We start from the raw sequence: 19,271 nt of genomic DNA, 5'->3' as shown, positions 1-19,271 counted from the left end.
CCTCAGGGCTAAAGCTGACCCAGAATAAAAAAAGAAAAAAAAAGAAAAAAAGGAGCGGTTGGGAGCTTCAGTCACCCCCAGCCTGAAAACAGCCCTCAGCCCCTCACCCAGACTGGCCAGGCACCCCAGTGGGGACCCCCACCCTGAAGGGTGTGTGACCAGCTGCAAACAGCCATCATCCCCTCACCCAGGCTGGCCAGGCACCCCAGTGGGGACCCCCACCCTGAAGGGTGTGTGACCAGCTGCAAACAGCCATCATCCCCTCACCCAGGCTGGCCAGGCACCCCAGTAGGGACCCCCACCCTGATCCAGGACACCCTTCAGGCGCCCCAACTCCCTAATCGGCCCTGCTCTGAGCCCGACCAGGGGCTGCACCTAGGGATTGGGCCTGCCCTCTGCCACCCGGGAGCAGGCCTAAGCCAGCAGGTTGTTATCTCCCGAGGGATCCCAGACTGCGAGAGGGCACAGGCCGGGCTGAGGGCCCCCCCCCCCCCTGAGTGCACAAATTTTTGTGCACCGGGCCTCTAGTATATATATATTTATATATGTATATATATGTATATATATGTGTGTGTATATATATATATACCCTATATATATATATATACATATATATACATTTATATATGCTCTTTGTTATGGTATAAGAAGTAAATAATACTAATTATTATGAAGCAGATACTTAAAATATCCCTTACCAATATAGATAAGAATAATTGTGAAATAAATGTATTTATTGACTTTTTCTTTTGAGCTTTAGGCATTGGGGTTTTTGTCTTCTTATGGAATAGGAATGGAATATAATCAAGCCAAGGTAAGATCATTCTATTTTGTTCTGAAACAAAACTGATTTTTTTTAAAGGGACATTAACATTGAATAGAGTCTATTTTTTAGTCAGGGGTGGGAACATCTGGCCCGCAGGCTGTAGAAGGCTGGCAAAATCATTTGATCTGGCCCTGCCAATGCATTAGGGGTGAGTTAGTTAAAGGATTGACCAAATATAGCAGGCTGATTTTTAAGTTGATACTTTTGTACGGTGTGCAAACAATGTTATAAACATCCCAATGGCCCTTGGCAGAAAAAAGGTTCCCCACCCCTGCTTTAGATAAAGAGGCTTACTCTAGTACAGTGATTAAAAGCACCAGCTCAATAGTCAGAGAAGTTTAGGGTTAAAATGCCATAACTTTTTTAATGTTCCGTATTTCAATTTCTTCATTACAGATAGGTAATATCTACTTCATAGGGATTTGTGATGAGTAAATACAATCTCATGTATAATGCCCTTTTCACAGACTGCAGAGATCACTAATACTCCCTCCCTCCCTCAAAAAAAAAAAAAATACCAACTTTCTTTACAGAGGAAGAGAATGAAATTTGGAATATATTTCGGGTTCATTTCTGTGCTAAGAACAAGAAAAGCAATGATTAGTTTGAGTTTCAAAATTTAGATTATATATATTCATTTATTTTTAACTAGGCACTGATATATTACACTTTTGGAAGTGCTGGAGGAAGCATGATGTCCCAGATGATATTGGTTTGTAAATTAAATATTCTTGGACCCAGATAGTTATGCTGTAAATACAGCATTATCAGAATACTAAGAATATATATGCCTGTGTTTTAGGGATACAGATATTTGTCAGGAATCAATGTTCTACAGAATTGTGAAGTTGCCCTATATCATTACAAGAAAGTGGCAGATTATAGTGAGTAATCCACATAGTTTATTTTAAGATAAACAGACTTGCCAAGCATTTAAAAAATAAATATCAATTGACATATTTATGAAAGTATCAAAAGACTATGCTTTTAACATCTGTTATAATACAATTCGTTTAATGCAATGTAGAGTTTTCTGATTTTTTAATAGTTACTTTTCAAGTTTTAAATTACTGTGCTCATCTTTCATTTTTGTTAGTACATGACCCCAAACAATTCTGTTTTACTTGTTCTTGTGATCTTCTTTCCTTCTATTGGGAATTTGAATATAGCATCAATAAATATTAAGATTTATAATATGGCATGACTTGTTTAAAATTCCAGGATAAATGGATGTAAGGTACACACATTGGCGATCTCTATTACTGCACTTGAGAACAAGTCAAGTAATCATTATTCTATCACCCTATCTTTTGTCTACAAAAAAATAGAGCATGAGATTAATGTATGTTCCTAGAATAATTTTCAAAGCTGTATGTCACATTTCATCATGCAACATTACTGAATCAGACTACATAATAGAATTTTAAATAAAAGTCTGCCAAGAAGTGAGTAAGGTAAAGTCCATTTGACTAATTTCTATAATCGCAACAACATCTAAATACACATTTTTGGCATTATTGGGATCTAAGAAAAAAAGGAAAATAACTGATTTTGAATTTAAGATGCTATATAAAACAAGATCATTTCATATGTTTAATGAAACTAGAATCACTGTATGTATAGTTCAAACTGCATGCTTTGTTGGGTTTATTCAAGCATAGTTATCTTTATATTTCTTTTCAGATTATCCATAGGAAGTAAGGAGAAGTTATTGCTCTTATATTATAGTTTCAGTCTCTGAAAAAGATAGTAGTGGAAGGGGTCAGTTGCTTGTTCCTAAAATCCAAAAAAGCTGTCTTTTTTTCTTCCTTTTCTTTTTTCTTTTCTTTTACTTTCTTCTCTTTCCTTTTTTTCTTTTCTTTTCTTTTCTTTTCTTTTTTTTTTTTTTTGTTGTTTTACGTTTCACTCTATCTACCAGAGTAGTTATGTTATAGTCATACAATAACTCTTTTTTTTTTTTAAGGTGTGACAGGTTTTTGTTGTTGTTTATAATATGATTTTTATTGACTTCAGAGAGAGGAAGAGGGGGGAGAGAGAAAATCATCATCAATTGGCTGCCTCCTGCATGCCCTCTACTGGGGATCGAGCTCACAACCCAGGCATGTGTCCTAACTGGAATCAAACCAGTGACCTCCTGGTGCATGGGACTACACTCAACCAATTGAGCCACACTAGCTGGACAACTGTCTTTTTTTCTTAAACCTACTTGGCCAAGATCTTCAGTAGGGTTTGATATATGTTAATACAAGATTTGTATGGAATAGATACAGAGGCAGAGCTGCCTCAAACAGATTGTCAAACTGCAGCGGGAAGGCCGGGGAGGGTTGGGGGGCAGGAGGTAGGGGGGTAAGAGATCAACTAAAGGACTTGTATGCATGCATATAAGCATAACCAATGGACATAAGACACTGGGGGATAGGGGAGGCTAGGGGACTGTCTAGGGCGGGGGGATAAAATGGACACATATGTAATACCCTTTGTAATACTTTAAGCAATAAAAAATAAATAAATAAATAAATAAAATAAAATAAAATAAAATAAAATGACATAATCCATGTCATCAAATATTTTAGAACATGAATGTTAAAAAGTATCTCTATATAGTGAATATATATTTCATTATTATAAATTAAAAAAAAAAAGATTTGTATGGGTTGCAAAGCTTGCTTGCACTTTTCTCAGAACCGAATAAATCCAGCAAATTTATATCACCGTAGGTCACAGTGGTTCTCAACCTTCTGGCCCTTTAAATACAGTTCCTCATGTTGTGACCCAACTATAAAATTATTTTCATTGCTACTTCATAACTGTAATGTTGCTACTATTGTGAATCGTAATGTAAATATCTGATATGCAGGATGGTCTTAGGCGACCCCTGTGAAAGGGTCGTTCGACCACCAAAGGGGTCACGACCCACAGGTTGAGAACCACTGCCTTAGGCTATTTCCTTTGTTAATAGACCAGATCTCTGCACAACTTAAAGAGAACAGACCTAACAGTGTTCTCTCTAAGTTGACTATTATCTCTTGCAAACGTGTGTATTTTGGCTATTCTCTGGCTTGTTTCTATTCACAGTTGCTGACAAACTGGAAAAAAGTGAAGGTATTCCAGTGGAAAAAGTGAGACTAACTGAGAGACCTGAAAATCTGAGTTCTAACAGTGAGATTCTAGATTGGGACATATACCAATACTATAAATTTTTGGCCGAAAGAGGAGATGTTCAGATACAAGTAAAGTATACAGACAACCTTGAATTTTAAGAACATGTAAATTACAAGGGGCTTGATTTGCTCTGAGTCTTAGAGGGGTTAACAGTGCCCATCCTAAATGAGAAAGAGAAGAGACACCCTCTCCTCTTTGTCCTACTCTTTTTTTACCCCCTGCTACTTGCAGTTTCTATGGCCCATGGAAGAGCCAGTTGCCATAGTAATGACAATATTTTTTACATTTACTCCTAAAAAATCATTTTTAAAAAACATAGATTTTAATTATAGAAAAAAGCACCATCCAGTGTTGATTTTAATATGAATGAACTCCTTCTTACCAGGACCCAGAAATGTTCTGTCTATGGGAGTGAGAGGGATGGCCTTTGTGAGCCTTTCAGAGCCAAGAGTTAAGGCCTCTAGGTTTATGTGCCCACCTGTTACTGTACACTAGCAGGCCACTCATTAAAGAAGCCATATGCTCAGCATCAACCAATTACCCAATGAAAGATATAGCCTGCTTTTTTTTAAGACATGCCAACTGCATCCAAGTGGATCAACATACTATAGTGAAATTTTTCTTTTCTTTATTTAAATTAATACAACTGCTAAAATAATTTTCAAAAATCATATTTTCTAGGTTTCTCTTGGACAATTACATCTAATTGGGAGAAAAGGTCTAGATCAGGATTACTATGTAAGTCAATCTCAAGATTCCATCATGTGGGGAGGGGAGCATAGTAGTGAGGGAGGATGGTGAGCCAGTGAAACGGGAGGGGGTATAGAAGAGTTGCTGGGGGTGTAGAAGAGAAGCCTGCTACTGCTTCCTTAGTCAGATCAGTTTTCCAGCTTTTGAGGAAGAACAAGTTCATCAGAGGGAGCACCCTTCCTACCTGCCTCCAAGGACAAAGGGGTAGGGGCTTCTGAAGGAACAATTGGGGCAGGGGAGTTCCCATGCTCTGAACCTAGCCTCTTTCTATCCAAACAGACTTTTGGACTGGGGTAGGATTAGGAGGATACCCCACCTGCTGGCCTTGGACTTGTCCATTCCCCAAATCCACCTGCAAGTCTCTGCTAAGGAGCCTGAGGACCAGCCTCAGCCCCATTTAGCTAGATCAGAGGACAGACAGCTTTTAATGTAATTAGAAGAATTATTCATCATATTTATGAATTTGCAAAGCTTCTTTCAATCACCTTGCTTAACCTTACTCTATCCCAGTGAGGTTAGAAGATTAATTATCAGTTCAAATAGTGAAGAAAGAGCAAATCCTATACAGGATCCTCCTCAATTAGATACCAGAGCTCTGGGATGAGGTCTTGTCTAGATCCTGACTATGATTTCAAGGCCCTAGATCCCCATAGGCCTGGGGAAGTAACTAGGATTCTTTTTATAAGATGATTTTTCAGCCCTTGTTATTTTATAGGAGCCACGTGCTCAAAGGAGCACACACCCTATTTTAACATGGTCCCAAAGGCTAAGCAATAGAAATTACTTTCTAAGGCAGTTACTTAGAGTGATCTGTTATTACCTCCCATCTCATTTCATATTGTTATGATATGAGTATGTCATTGGTAATATAGTTTGTTTTATATGAGATATAGTATATATTATGTAAATTCAAAGTTCATAATATGTGATAAAAATAGGTAGCAATTGAAATAAGCATATGCTTATGAAGGTCTTCAGATTAAATTACCTTAATCATTAGCCAAGGTTTTAGCTCTTTAGATGGGAATTTCTGGATTCACAATATTACTCCAATGTCAGATTTCAGCCTGCAATGAATTTCTCATGCAACCATGGGATGCATAACTAAGAAGAATTCTTCATTTTCCACAAGCATGAAGCTTGATCATTAAGGCATTAAAGTTTCAGCTACAGAGAAAATCCACCAATCTTTGTAGAGTGCATAAAACCCCACAAAGCTAGGTACTTCTGGTCAATTCTAGCCACCTAGCTTTGTGAACACCAGATGGGAGGTAGCTGCCTCCAGGTGAGGATGAAGTGCTATCCAAGGCTGGCATTGAAGGATTCTGCTTATGTAGTGGAACAGCCAAGCAGTTGGCATCACTCAGGAGCTCAGTCTAGCCTTCCCATGAGCTCAGTCACAGGGGTTTTACATCTCTATTATACAAATGTGGAACTGAGGCTAGAAAATGAAGTAAATTTCTTCAAGTCTCACAACTAGGTAGTAAGGTTATTATGAAGCTAAATTTGAACATAGGGCTTCAGCATTTAAAACCTATGCTCTTTCCATTAAACCTTATTTCCTTTGACCTGGGGGGAGGAGAGGGAAATAGGGATTCTAAAATCTAGTTTCCTCTCTTATAAAGCAAAAAGAAGGAATGACATAATCTCTCAGGTTGCTTCAGATCTAACTTTCCGATGGTGGGTTAGGCCCCATTCTTCCCATCCATACATCTCAAAATACCTGGTTTAGCCCTGACTGGTGTGGCTCAGTTGGTTGGAGCATCACCCAGAGTGCTGAAGGGTCATGGGTTTGATTCCTGGTCAAGGCATATACCCAGGTTGCAGGTTTGATCCCTGGTAGGGGCACATATGAGAGGCAACCAATTGAGGTTTCTCACTCTCTCTCTCTCTTCCTCCCTCCCTCCCTCCCTTCCTCCACTCTTCCCGCCCCCTTCTCTCACTCTAAAATCAATTTTTAAAAAGCCACACAATATATTCTTGGGTGAGAATGGGGGGGGGGAGTGTCAATTCCACAACCCCCCCCCCCCCCCATGGTTCAGGCACATTCTGGCACATGCACAGGCTGGTCCTTGCTGCTTTTCTCAACATAATACACTGGAATTTCCATGGGAGACTCCAGTCAAGGTCTAGGAGCTCAAGATTAGTTGGCTTATCAGTTAGTTTAGGCTGCATCCGAAACCACTCCCAAATTTAGGAAGCTTATAACAACAACCACTTATTTAATTCATGATTTTGATTGAGCTTAGTAGAGTAATTCTGGTCTTGGCCAGACTCAACTAATGTTGGCTGGGGTTGCTCATGCATCTATAGTTAGCTAGAGTATTATTGCCCAGAGCTGGTTGGCTTATGATGGCCTCATCTGTGACAGAATGACTGGATCTCTCCATATGCTCTCATTCTCCAGCCAGTTGGCTCAAGCTTTCACATAGCTGTCAAATTGCTTTTGTTCTAAGGTTCTAAGAACACAGAGCAGAAAGACTGTTGAGGCATATGGTCAGAACTCACAAATCACTTCTGCCACATTCATTTAGCCAAAGCAAGTCACAAGGCCAGCAGCATTGAAGAGGTAGGGAAAAAGGCATCTCCCCCTAATAGGCAGAACTGCAGAGTATTGTGATGGTCATTTTTGCAACAAGCTTAGTTGCACCAGAATCGACTTGGAATGGCATGGGAAATGCAAAGGGGAGAGAGAAGATAAAAGTATAAACCCAAATTCTGAAAGACTTACTACAGATCTTCCTATGGCTAACTTCTCATCCTTTAAGTCTTACCTCCTCAGAAAAGATTTTATTGATCAACTCTACTCTTCCATCACTTATCATATCACTCTGTGTTTATTTTCCTCTAGCCTGTATCACTCTCTGAACTATATTGATTTTGACGTATTTATTGTCTCCCCAAAGTGGAATATAAATTCTTATCTGTCTTGCTCACTACTATGTATCCTGTACTCAGATTGTACCTGGTACTTTGAAAAAAGTTACATAGAATCATAATACTAGAGCTGGAATGGGCCATAAATATTAAAATCCAGCCCCCTTGTATAAATGTACCTGAGGCCTGGTGCATGAAATTCATGCACCAGTGCATTCCCTAGGTCTAGCCAGCAATCCAAGCATGAGTGTCTAGCATGGAAGGGCAGGTCCCAGCTGACCTCTGGGCCAAGAACATGGAAATTGGATTCAGGCTTTTGGGACTCCAGTACCAGCTGCATGACTCTTGAGTGTCACTAAATAGACTCAGATATTAATAATACCATCCTTATAGTGTCATTGTGAAGATTATATGAGAAAAAACTATAAAATACTTATCACATAACTGGTTTGTATTATTTCATACCCTTCTGATTATTTTTGGTGTTCCTTTTATCCCACCTATCACCTATTATCTTACTGCTATTTACATATATTCCTTTCTTCTCATCAGTATTGCTAGGGAGCAGATGTTGACCAGTGTTTTTTGTTCATCTATGAATCACTTAGAATATCTTTCATATTATCATATATATGGTAGTATGGAATCAAGTGTTTGAAAGGATAAATGAAGAACAGAAGAGGTGAATGGATGATGGGTGCATGATGTGATGAGGTCCAGCACCAGACAGACTGACTTTACTAACAAGCGTGTGGTTGTCAAATAAGTTGGCAATATTTCTAGAGCAAATCCTATATAATAAAAGGCTAATATGCAAATCGACCAAACAGCGGAACAACCGGTCGTTATGACGCACACTGACCACCAGGGGGCAGACGCTCTATGCAGGAACTGCCCCCTGGTGGTCAGTGTGCTCCCACAGGGGGAGTGCCACTCAGCCAGAAGTCCTGAGCTGGGCTCATGGCTAGCAAGCATAGTGGCAGTGGCGGAAGCCTCTCTCACCTCCACAGCAGCACTAAGGATGGCTGACTGCCGGCTTAGACCCTCTCCCTGCAGGGTCTTAGCCGGCAGTCAGACATCTCCTAAGGGCTCCTGGACGGCATGCGAGAAGGCACAGGCCAGGCTGAGGGACCCCCCGCGCCCCAGAGTGCACAGATTTTGTGTACCAGGCCTCTAGTTTATATACAAAAATACTACCCTCATGTTTTCCTTAAACATTCTCTCCTCTTTGTGAAGGAGCAGAACCTTGCACATCAACTGAATCAAGGCTATTTAAAGAGCAGTAGAATTGTGTCCTAATAAGACACTTTGGAGAGTTCTGCACTTCTCATTCCTGGGGCTGATTTCTTTCATTATTCCATGTGGTCTCTGAGGAAAACTTCTGGAAGTTCAGGATGAGGCTAGGGAAGGTACAGGGCAAACCTTATGTGTTCTAGACTGAGCCATTCATTTAATGTCATGACCTAGAGAGAATCAGAGGCTTTGCTGGACTCCTTCACTTTGACTTAGAAAGAATTGGCTTGAAGTTCACCTCTGCAGGAAGATCTGGTCTCAGCAGGCAGCCATGTGTGTCTGGTCCTATTCACTCTGCCTTATAAACATTAGGATAAATCCTGCCAGTTGTGTAAACTGTCTTGTAAGTACATAGTATCAACATAAATGCTTACTTTTTCAAAATACTAGACTGTTAGGTCTGCAGCTGGGACTCATTTGTCCTCCACTAAGCCACATGCCCATCGAGCTTTTCCCAATGTGAGAAGTCCTCACATTCTAAAATGTATATGGGATAGATATATAATCTCCAGCTCTTCAGGTTTATGGTTCAAACAGCATTTGGAATAGTACCTTGAAGAAAGTGGGCATTTCATAGATATTTTTGAATGCATGTTGAATGGAATTGTTTGCTTTAAAAAAAACCATTTTTGTAGGATATGTTCATGACTACCAATAATACTGTTCGTTTTCTCTCCAGAAAGCATTATACTACTTCTTAAAGGCAGCAAAGGCCGGAAGTGCAAATGCCATGGCATTCATAGGAAAGGTACATGCTTCATCTTGATGAATAATTTTCATTTCTTTTTTTTAAATATATTTTATTGACTTTTTACAGAGAGGAAAGGAGATAGAGAATTAGAAACATCGATGAGAGAGAAACATCGATCAGCTGCCTCCTGCACACCCCGCAGTGGGATGCACCCGCAACCAAGGTACATGCCCTTGACTGGAATCGAACCCGGGACCCTTCAGTCCGCAGGCCGACGCTCTATCCACTGAGCCAAACCGGCCAGGGCTCATTTCTTAAATGGTATCAGCTGATTGAACCCAGCGTAGGTACAATGATGCAGGCCTCTTTCACGGAAGCAGCTGAGAGAGGCATGTGGCTACACACTGAGGGTAGTATTCCTGAGGTGATAGTTTGGGAAGGAGCCCCACAAAACAGTAGCTTTTATCTGGGACACCAAATGCAACCTTGAAAGTGCACCTGTCTTAGGGCTCCTTGACTGAATATAGCTCAGAATCCCTCCCATGACCCCTTCCCCTGGCATGTAACAGGAGACCCGCGATGGTTGTGCATCGAAGACTGGTACAGTCTTCAATCCAATGAGTGCCTCCTTCCTTAACTCCAAGAATGAGACCCAGATCCAGGCTGACCGAAGTGCAGCCTTGGGCCGCCTCTGATGGGAGTCCTCTCCGGCTCCTGAGCAGCCTTTGTAGAAGGTGCCTCTAGAAGGATATGTTCTGTCTTCAAAGACCACTCGCTCTGCCAGGTACTGCCTTTGGCTCCCTGCAGCCAGTTTGCATTTATTAGTCACCATGGGGACAAGTGCCCTGCTTCCAGAAGTGCAATCTACAGTAAATGTAGATACAGGAAACATGAAAAAAAAACACAAATAGGGCTCATGTTTTGGTCCTTGTGCAAGGCCCCTCCAGAATGTATGAGGTAGATTGTTTCTTTAGTTTTTCCTTTTTAAAAAGTTGAAGTGAAATTCATGGAACATAAATTAACCATTGAAAGGTATGCATTTCAGTGGCATATACTATATTCACAGTTTTGTGTAACCATCACCTCAAATTCCTTAGTTTTTATACTCTCTTTAATTTTTTTTTTTCTAGATGTATTTAGAAGGGAATGATGCAGCACCACAAAATAATGCTACTGCTTTCAAATACTTTTCCATGGCAGCCAATAAGGTATGTACTCAGCCCATTTCTGCAAATGCATAAAAGCACTTGGCTTGTATTACATGGACTCCTAAGCCTCATGCCTGGCTTCTAGACCTGGGAGGAGTTTGGTGTCCAGGAGAGTAAGAATATTGTTAACAATAAAACATGGGGCTTGGTTGGGTAGGAGGTATGTCTTGTCTTCTTGGTAAATGAGAAATGCCAATGACTTGTGCTGTCCTAGACAGACAGAAGTTCAGTTTTCCCTTCTCCCATGCTGCAGATGAGGTTATCTAGTTCCTAAAACAAGAAATAAAAAAGATAAATAAAAGACAGAGGAAGGGAAAACTCAATCAATAAAGCAATCCGTTCAGGACAAAAACAACCAAGAAATGCTCAGTTTTCTCCCATTTGATCTTACGCAAAAGCCAGAAATTCCCCTGGCCTGAGAAGAAGGTTGTCAGAGAGGCAGCCAGGACAAGATGATTGAGAGCAAGGCTCTGGAGACATTTGGTTTGAATGCCAGCCCCGCTACTTACTAGCGATGTAACTATGAGCAAGTACTTAACCGTTCTGTGCCTCAGTTTCCCCATCTATAAAATGGGAGTATAAGAAGATTTGGCTCATATTGTTGTTGTCAGGGTTTATTGAGTTGACATTTCTGTGCCTCCTATAAGTAGATAAAGCATTGCCTGGCACATTGTAAGTGGCATGTGTCTGCTATTATATTTTGCAGCCTGAGACCAGTTAGATAGAGTGAGCTTCAAAGCATATCTAAGGCAAAATGGATTGAATATGTGAGGGAATATATAAATGGTGTATTTGGATCTTGCCATTGAAGTTTTTGCCTTGGTTCCTAGGTTCAGTGAGGCTGGTATCTGTCAGATAACACTTAGTAGACTACTCTGAATCCCTTTAGTACATAAAGAGCTCCTAATCGTAACACCATCAACCTAATGTTGGTGAGTGGCCTTAATAAATTTCTATCCCTACACAATAGGAAACATTTTGTTGTCTATGTCATACTATAACACTAGCAGTAATGATGTGCTCAAATTGGGGAATATTTTTAACTGTTCTTTTTTAAAAACCCACATGCTGCTTTAGGAGCCTATTTATAAATGACTAGCACTTTGGTGCTGCTGCTATTGTGGTGTAAATTACTGAGAAGACTGGTAGGAGGCTCCTCTTCCTTGTAATTTATATGAAACTGTGGTGCAGCAAGACAGTTATCTGGAGTACCATTAGATTAGGATGACAAGGGAAAGCCAACTGAAAAAGAGGTAATGTAATGGGAAGATCTCTTATAATCTGGCAAATAATGCTAATTTGTCAGTCCAAAGGAAGAATGCCAGGAAGCGGAGTGTGTAAATTAACCCAGCTCCCAAACTATCCAGGGTTGTATAACCAGCAGTGATCTGAGCTACTTGAGTTCTAAATCTGAGCTACCTTCATTTACAGAGGAAATCTGACATGTACTTAAAGTGGTTGTTCTAAATGGCATCAAGTGGACATCACCGATATTCCTTTATCACCACCTGCACAATTAGATTTCTTACTTCGGATCACTACTAAAGTAAAAAGTTTCTGTCTTCCACTCTTTGCACATCCGTACTCTTCTTTCACTAATAATTTTTTTAAAAAAACATTGCTTTTTTCAATTTGTTTTTAGGTCATATCAGTACCAGGTTGCAAAGATACAAACGTTATAACCTCTTTGGACTTTTGTTTACTTAGAATCATGAACATTTATCCTATGTGATATTGGGCCCATATTCTTCAGGTTTTCTCTCTCATACCTCTGAACACATCAGGTCCATCCCCATCTCCATACTTTTGTCCTTCCTTCTCCCTTCCCAGACTCTCCCATTTTGAATCCTACCCATCCCCCAGACGAGAGTTTAATACTCTCTTCCTGCACAAAGCCACCCTTACCCTCCTTGGCTCACATAATCTTTTTCCTCTTCTGAAATTGCCCTGCATTCGTGCTACTCCTGCTGGAACTTCACTGCTTCTACCTTGTGTCTGAAGTCATGGCTCCTTAATTAGAAAAGGGCTACAGTCTTAGTACAATATTTTCCAGATAAATGATTATTTTTTCACAGAGTTCATGTGAGTTAACCTAAGCAAGAGCCCTAAAGTGGAAGTTATATATGATGCAGTTGCCCACACATGTTATATTTGGCCCAGAAAGTGTTTTTAAAATTAGAGAATTTCATATCAAAATCTCAATATCCATATATTCTTGGAAAATGGGAAGAGCAGACCTATAAGACCACTATTCCATATAATAACAATTACCTAGAGAAACTAGAGAGGGTCAGAATAACTTGCCAGCTGCCTGATTAAACTGCCTTGATTAATCACTATGGGTGAATTTCAAATATTTTGAATGATTTTTCAGTAATTTTATTTACCATGAATTCTTCTGAAACTTAACTTGGATTTTTAAAACTGTTTTAGGGTAATGCAATTGGTCTTCATGGGCTTGGTCTTCTTTATTTTTATGGAAAAGGCGTTCCTGTGGTAAGTTAAATAATTTCATCATCTTTTCAACATGTTTCTAGCAACTTATAAAGTAAAATTCATCGTCATTGATTCATTTTAAAAAAATTAGTGTCTATTACCTGGTTTGCCAAACTATCACATCTGATAACAGAGAATAAAGTAATCTAGTGAAATGTTTGCCAAAGAGACATAGAACAGCCTTGTGACAAGAATTGCAAACCCTAATCATTACCTAAGGAATAATAGCCAAATGTAATAGTAACCTTAGAACTCATCTAACCCCTGAGGATTTTTTTGATAGACAAATTTTGATAACCTCTGTCTTTGAGTGACCTTCCCCAATGTCTAACAAAACTTACTATCAATGTAGGAAAAGTCATAATTTACATTGAAAATGAGATAATTATTTCCTAACATAATTTAATAATGAAACAAAATGTATAATACTTCTGATACTATTTTAATTAGCCTAAATCACAAAGGGCACTATCTATACTCTTTTTTTTTTTAAGTAGAAGACAATTGTTACCATGGAGTTATATCTCTACCTCTGAATAATAGAGTGTAATTATCTTGCAGAATTATGGTGAAGCACTTAAATACTTTCAGAAAGCTGCAGAGAAAGGATGGCCCAACGCACAGTTTCAATTAGGCTTCATGTACTACTGTAAGTGCTATGAATATGATTATTAACTTTGCTCCTTTAAAAAACAAAAATCAAAGGACTGGTATGTGTGGTTTAGATAGAACATTCAGGCAGCAATTTGAGTAGGCAAAGAGGTGCAGAGTCAGGAAACATCCCTTTGAAAAGGTTGAGTTGCCTTGTGATATCCAATACTATGTATACCCAGAAGCAAGTATGAAACTCAGAAGAGCCCTAGCTGGTTTGGCTCAATGGGTAGAGCATCAGTCTGTGGACTAAAGGGTCCAGGGTTCAATTCCAGTGAAGAGCACATGCCAGGGTTGTAGGTTTGATTCCCAGTAGGGGGTGTGCTGGAGGCAGCCAATCAGTGATTCTCTCTTATCATTGATGTTTCTCTCTCTCCCTCTCCCTTCCTCTCTGAAACTAATAAAAATATATTTTTTTAAAAAGAAATTCACAAGAAAGGTCAAACTTAAAGAAAAACATTTGGGACATGACAAACATCAACTTGCAGGTGTTTGTTAAGAATAACTGAGGTTGCAAATGAGGGTGTGAGAGGGAGAAGCAGTGGACCATGGTTAGAAATATGGTGATCTTCAGTGCCATTAAAATGATGAACAGAGAAGACTGGTCACAAGAAGGCTGGAAAGGCTTGGTCAGAGGTGAGGAGAGGGAGGTTATCTTAAGGAAGCCAAAGGATGGAACTTTCAAGAAAGAGTAAATGAGTGAGCATCCTTCTGAATACAGCAAGAAGCCTGGTTCTCAATTTTAAAAAAGAGGAGTTGAGTATTCATGGGACTTGTAAAAATTGAGGATGTTAGTGAGATTATTGGACAGGTGGTGTAGAAGCCAGATACAATGGGTTGAACTGTGAGGGGACAGTGAAGTAAAAATATTCTTGGAAGTACTGCACCTTTAAATGTAAGGAAAGAGATGTGATGGTGGCATGAAGGGGACTGAAAACTAAGAGGGAGTTGTTTTTAAGATGGTGAGAGTTATGAGTATAATTTTTGACAGAGGAAATAAAGCCAGCCAATAGAGATGGTTAATGAATCATGGGAGAAATGAGATAATTGATGAAAAGGGGTTCTGGAAAAAGTAGAGTGGCATTAGGATCTGTATACTTCACAGAGAGGTGGGACTTCTCATCCTCAAAGATGAAGGCAGGAAGGCAGAATGATACATATGTAAATCTGAGGATCACAGGAAAGAGGCAAGAGGAAAGACAAAGCGAGGGTTTCCTCAGTGAGTTAGGAGGTACAAAGTTGTGATCTGAGAAAAAAGATAGTGTGATTGGGGTAGGAGGTCTCAGAAAGCCATGAAGTTCTGTCATCATCCCTGTAGGGACTAAGAGAGGACTGAGGGTGGCCAAGACAAGTACCAGGCAATCTGAATACGTGAATCTTCCCATTAAGTCCTTCCTGTCAGAGTTGGGGGTGGCGTAGCTGCAGACTATATCATCAAGGAGGTCAGATCTGGCCAAAAAGTTGGCTGGCATTTTCCACAGAAGCTGGGGCAGGGCCTGTTCTGCACTGTCTTGGGGGCTTGCCTAACATGCCCTTATTCTCCTAGTTCTTTCCAAGTCACAGGCTCAGGATCCATCAGACTCCTTAAGTTTCTAGAATAACAGTAATAGTAACAGCTAAAGTTTATTAGTCTTTATATGTATTAACTCATTTAGTTCTCTAGTGGATATCCCACCATTTATCGATGAGCAAACTGAGCTATACTGTGGTTAAACATCTTGGCCAAGATCTCAGTGAACTGGGATTCAAAACCAAGCAATCTGCCTCTAGAGCCTTTGCTAGTAGCCTTTACATGACATACTTCTGAAGGCTATTAAATGTTAATGCAGGAGAGGAATTTAAGAACCAACTAGGGATAGCCCCTCCTTTTGCAAATGGAGTGCCTAGAGGTGCCCAACTCACAAAAGAGAGAGCCAAGACAAGAATCCCGGCTGCTGGGAGTATATTGATTCTCTGCCCCTTGCTCAACCATGAGTTGAGTCCCAGCAGAGCTCCCTGGAGCTGGGATTTGCCTGCTGCAAACTCCATAGTTATGGCTGGGAGGAACTATACTGGTCTCCTGGTATAAAGATGACAAGGATGCAGAGATACATCATGGTGGGGCTCTGGTCCTCAGAGACCAGCATTTGGTCTCCTTTCCATATTGAGAAGATATTTTCATGAAACTAAACAGTCCTTCAGTTTTCTGAATGGGTCAAGAACAAGGATTTCTATATTCTTATAATCAAAATCACCACCACCACCACCACCACCACCACCTTCCAAAACAAACAAACAAAAAAAAAGCAAAACAAAAAACCAGTGGCACTAGAACAGCTTAACTTTGGGTTGGATTTTCCCATCCTATTTGATATAGCAGGCATCACTATGACCATATATCCATCGATTATAATGTAAAAAATAAATAAGAGATGGCTCAAAATCATTTTACTTTTCAGCTGGCTCTGGAGTATGGAAGGATTATAAACTTGCCTTCAAATATTTTTACTTGGCATCTCAGAGTGGGCAGCCCCTCGCCATCTACTACCTGGCTGAGATGTACGCGACAGGAGCAGGAGTGTTAAGGTCATGCAGAACTGCTGTGGAGGTAAATAATGAGATGTTTTTAAAGCACTTTTCATTTATCATACAGAGGAGGCTATACTGCCCTTAAATTGTTGATGCCTTTGATTTTATAGATATCACCTCTTTTCTCCCAGTTGGCAATGTGAGCACTGACATTGGTTAGGGAGGGAATGCACTGATGTAACTCAAGTTGGAAATGGAGGAAAAGAAATAATCCCTCTCCTCTTGCATTTGGCTTTTCATCAAGTTCAGAGCTCCCTCAAATGCAGTTAAGGAGCTTTGTTTCAGCCTTCAATCAAATCACCAGGACAATTTGGCACTTCTAGTGGGATTAGGCAATGCAATTTGGGAATCAAAAGGCTTGATCGGGCCTGGAAAATGTAGTTCACTTCCTCCCAAAAAGCAGGGTCTTTAGGTATTTGATGATTTGGATGACAAAGTGAATTATTTCAGCCTGAGCCAGTGATGTACTTTTCAAAAGAATGCTTTTAGGATCTTAATGCCCTTTATTGATTTATTAAATACTTCAGCTGCACAAATATAAATATATCCATGTTGCAATCTGGCCCCTCTGAAACTCAGTTCAAAAGCTGCCAGCTAATAATCTATCTTTAGATTTGCTCCTTTGCCAACTTCCTAATGAATTATGTATGGCTAACCTCTTTTGGTTACATAAGGGCTATTCAGCTAAGTTGACATTTGTCCCCATAGAACTCTCACAGCTCCCTTGTGATTATGTCACCTCCAGCCCCAGGTACTTTCTTCCCTTCATTCTCTCCTTTCCCTATCAGCTGTGACCTTATAACTCTCCCTTGCAGAGCAGCAGTGCCCAGAAAGGCCTTTTTAAAAAAACAGAAGTCAATGTAGTCTTGTCCTACCAGATCACCTGTAAGTCAGGAAAGTTCATTACAAAACATAAAATAAGCCGCAGGAAGTTTTAGCTCAAGACCAAGAAAAAAAAAAATGCACTTGTAATCTTTGAGTCTATAAAAGGAATTAACTCTTAACCCTAAATAATTTGCAAAAGCCATGCTTTAGACTGGAAATGCTTGCCTGACCAGCCAGCAGGAGCTGAAGACTGATGTCATTTATCCTTTACCTGGAATGAAGTATATTGTCTAACTAGTCTACTTGATTTCTTTTCCCTCGTACAGCTTTATAAAGGTGTCTGTGAACTAGGCCACTGGGCTGAGAAATTCCTGACAGCATACTTTGCCTATAAGGATGGTGATATAGATTCTTCTCTTGTTCAGTATGCACTACTTGCAGAAATGGGGTATGAAGTAGCTCAAAGCAATTCAGCATTCATTTTGGAATCTAGTAAGATAAGTTAAAATTCCCTAATCATACATATTCATATATGATTTTATTACAGGGGTATTTTAAGTCTTCCTAATGGAATGTCTCACTTTTTTTTTAGAAAAGGCTAAAATTATTGAAAAAGAGAAGATGTATCCAATGGCACTTCTCCTGTGGAATCGAGCTGCCATTCAAGGTATAGAACCAGATAAAAATGAGCACCTACCTGTTCCCTGTCCACCATTATTCATCTTACTTGCTCCAGCTGAGTTCTTGGGCAATAGGCAAAAAGGTGCACAAGTAGGTGGTATTTCAGATTGTACTGATGTTAGGATCAGCCGTTGGTTACAGGTCATTTCCAACATTTTCTTTTCTTTGTTATTCTCCAAGTCTCAGTTTAGCAAACCATATGAATTCTTCTGTGGCTCTGTCTCGATGGCACCAGAGCAGTTGTTTGACACATGACAGTTTTACTCAAGAATCCAGTTTTCTTGGTCTGGCTTCAGTCACTCATTTGCTGAGTTTTTTCTGAATTTAATCAAAAGTGTGGTCTATGCTATGTCTCAATTAGTTTATAGGTAAAATTACGGATCTCAGACTTGTTTGATTTCTCTTTTAAAATATCACATTGATGATTGCCACAAACTTCAGATCTTTATTATAACCATTAGCATGTTAGCATCACAAAACAAACAAAAAACAACAGAGTTAATTGGCCAGATCCTCTTCCCTTCCTGGAGCCCCGCTTATAGGGATCACATGCTCACATGCCATAAGGAATGTTAAGATAGCATTGGTGGGAAAGCTTTGACAAGTGGCATTTGCATCACTGTGTCTCATTCCATTCTTTCCCTACAATTATATTACTGAGAGCGGAGAGATACTGCAAAGCTGTCACTGTTGGCATTTGGATATGTGAGGAACTCTCTTGCAGTAAGAGAGCAATTTTGCTTCCAATTAAGTTTCTTAAAATCATCTCATGCTGAGTCCAAATCACCCTTTTCTACAAGAAGGGAATGGGATAAAAAATGATTCTCAGCTGATGTTAATATGAAGCAGAAGAAAAAGTCACAGTGGTGCCTCCTCACACCCAGCTAAGCTGGTAACACAGCAGCAAGCCATCCAGCCAATTTTAGTGAGAAATTCCCTAAAAAAGAAGTCTATATTTTCTAAATGTAATAAAGACCTTGTTTGGAGTGAGGAAACAACACCAGCAACCTCTCAGCTATGGCAAATTAGCCCAATTTCAACAAATACTTGTTTATTCAAAGCCAGGAAATGGTGTGAAAATTGCACCAAGGAAAAGAGCCATTGAAAATGAGGGGAGAGGGAATCAATGGTGATGGACAGAAACTTGACTTGGGGTGGTGAACACACAATACAGTGTACAGATGATGTATTGTGGAATTGTGCACCTGAAACTTGTATAATTTTGTTAACCAGTGTCACCCCA

At 39.8% G+C, this 19,271-nt stretch overlaps 1 protein-coding gene across 3 annotated transcripts in view; it reads left to right on the top strand.

Moving 5' to 3' along the window:
• The window catches only part of SEL1L2 (SEL1L2 adaptor subunit of ERAD E3 ligase), a 63,207-nt gene that overhangs the window by 30,181 nt on the left and 13,755 nt on the right, over nucleotides 1-19,271 (top strand). Inside the window, exons 3-14 of one of the 3 annotated variants that reach the window (XM_036323320.1) lie at nucleotides 761-814; nucleotides 1,479-1,538; nucleotides 1,629-1,710; nucleotides 3,902-4,056; nucleotides 4,670-4,726; nucleotides 9,588-9,656; nucleotides 10,730-10,807; nucleotides 13,241-13,303; nucleotides 13,865-13,952; nucleotides 16,393-16,541; nucleotides 17,674-17,839; nucleotides 17,940-18,014. In XM_036323320.1, coding sequence (XP_036179213.1) covers nucleotides 761-814; nucleotides 1,479-1,538; nucleotides 1,629-1,710; nucleotides 3,902-4,056; nucleotides 4,670-4,726; nucleotides 9,588-9,656; nucleotides 10,730-10,807; nucleotides 13,241-13,303; nucleotides 13,865-13,952; nucleotides 16,393-16,541; nucleotides 17,674-17,839; nucleotides 17,940-18,014 — 1,096 coding nt within the window. The remainder of the gene's footprint in view (nucleotides 1-760; nucleotides 815-1,478; nucleotides 1,539-1,628; nucleotides 1,711-3,901; nucleotides 4,057-4,669; nucleotides 4,727-9,587; nucleotides 9,657-10,729; nucleotides 10,808-13,240; nucleotides 13,304-13,864; nucleotides 13,953-16,392; nucleotides 16,542-17,673; nucleotides 17,840-17,939; nucleotides 18,015-19,271) is intronic. The other 2 variants (XM_036323321.1, XM_036323319.1) reach the window with 2 other exon arrangements.

The sequence above is a fragment of the Myotis myotis genome, unplaced genomic scaffold (genome assembly GCF_014108235.1).
Source record: "Myotis myotis isolate mMyoMyo1 unplaced genomic scaffold, mMyoMyo1.p scaffold_m19_p_9, whole genome shotgun sequence".
NCBI lineage: Eukaryota > Metazoa > Chordata > Mammalia > Chiroptera > Vespertilionidae > Myotis > Myotis myotis.
This window is presented reverse-complemented; position numbering and strand designations above follow the sequence as displayed.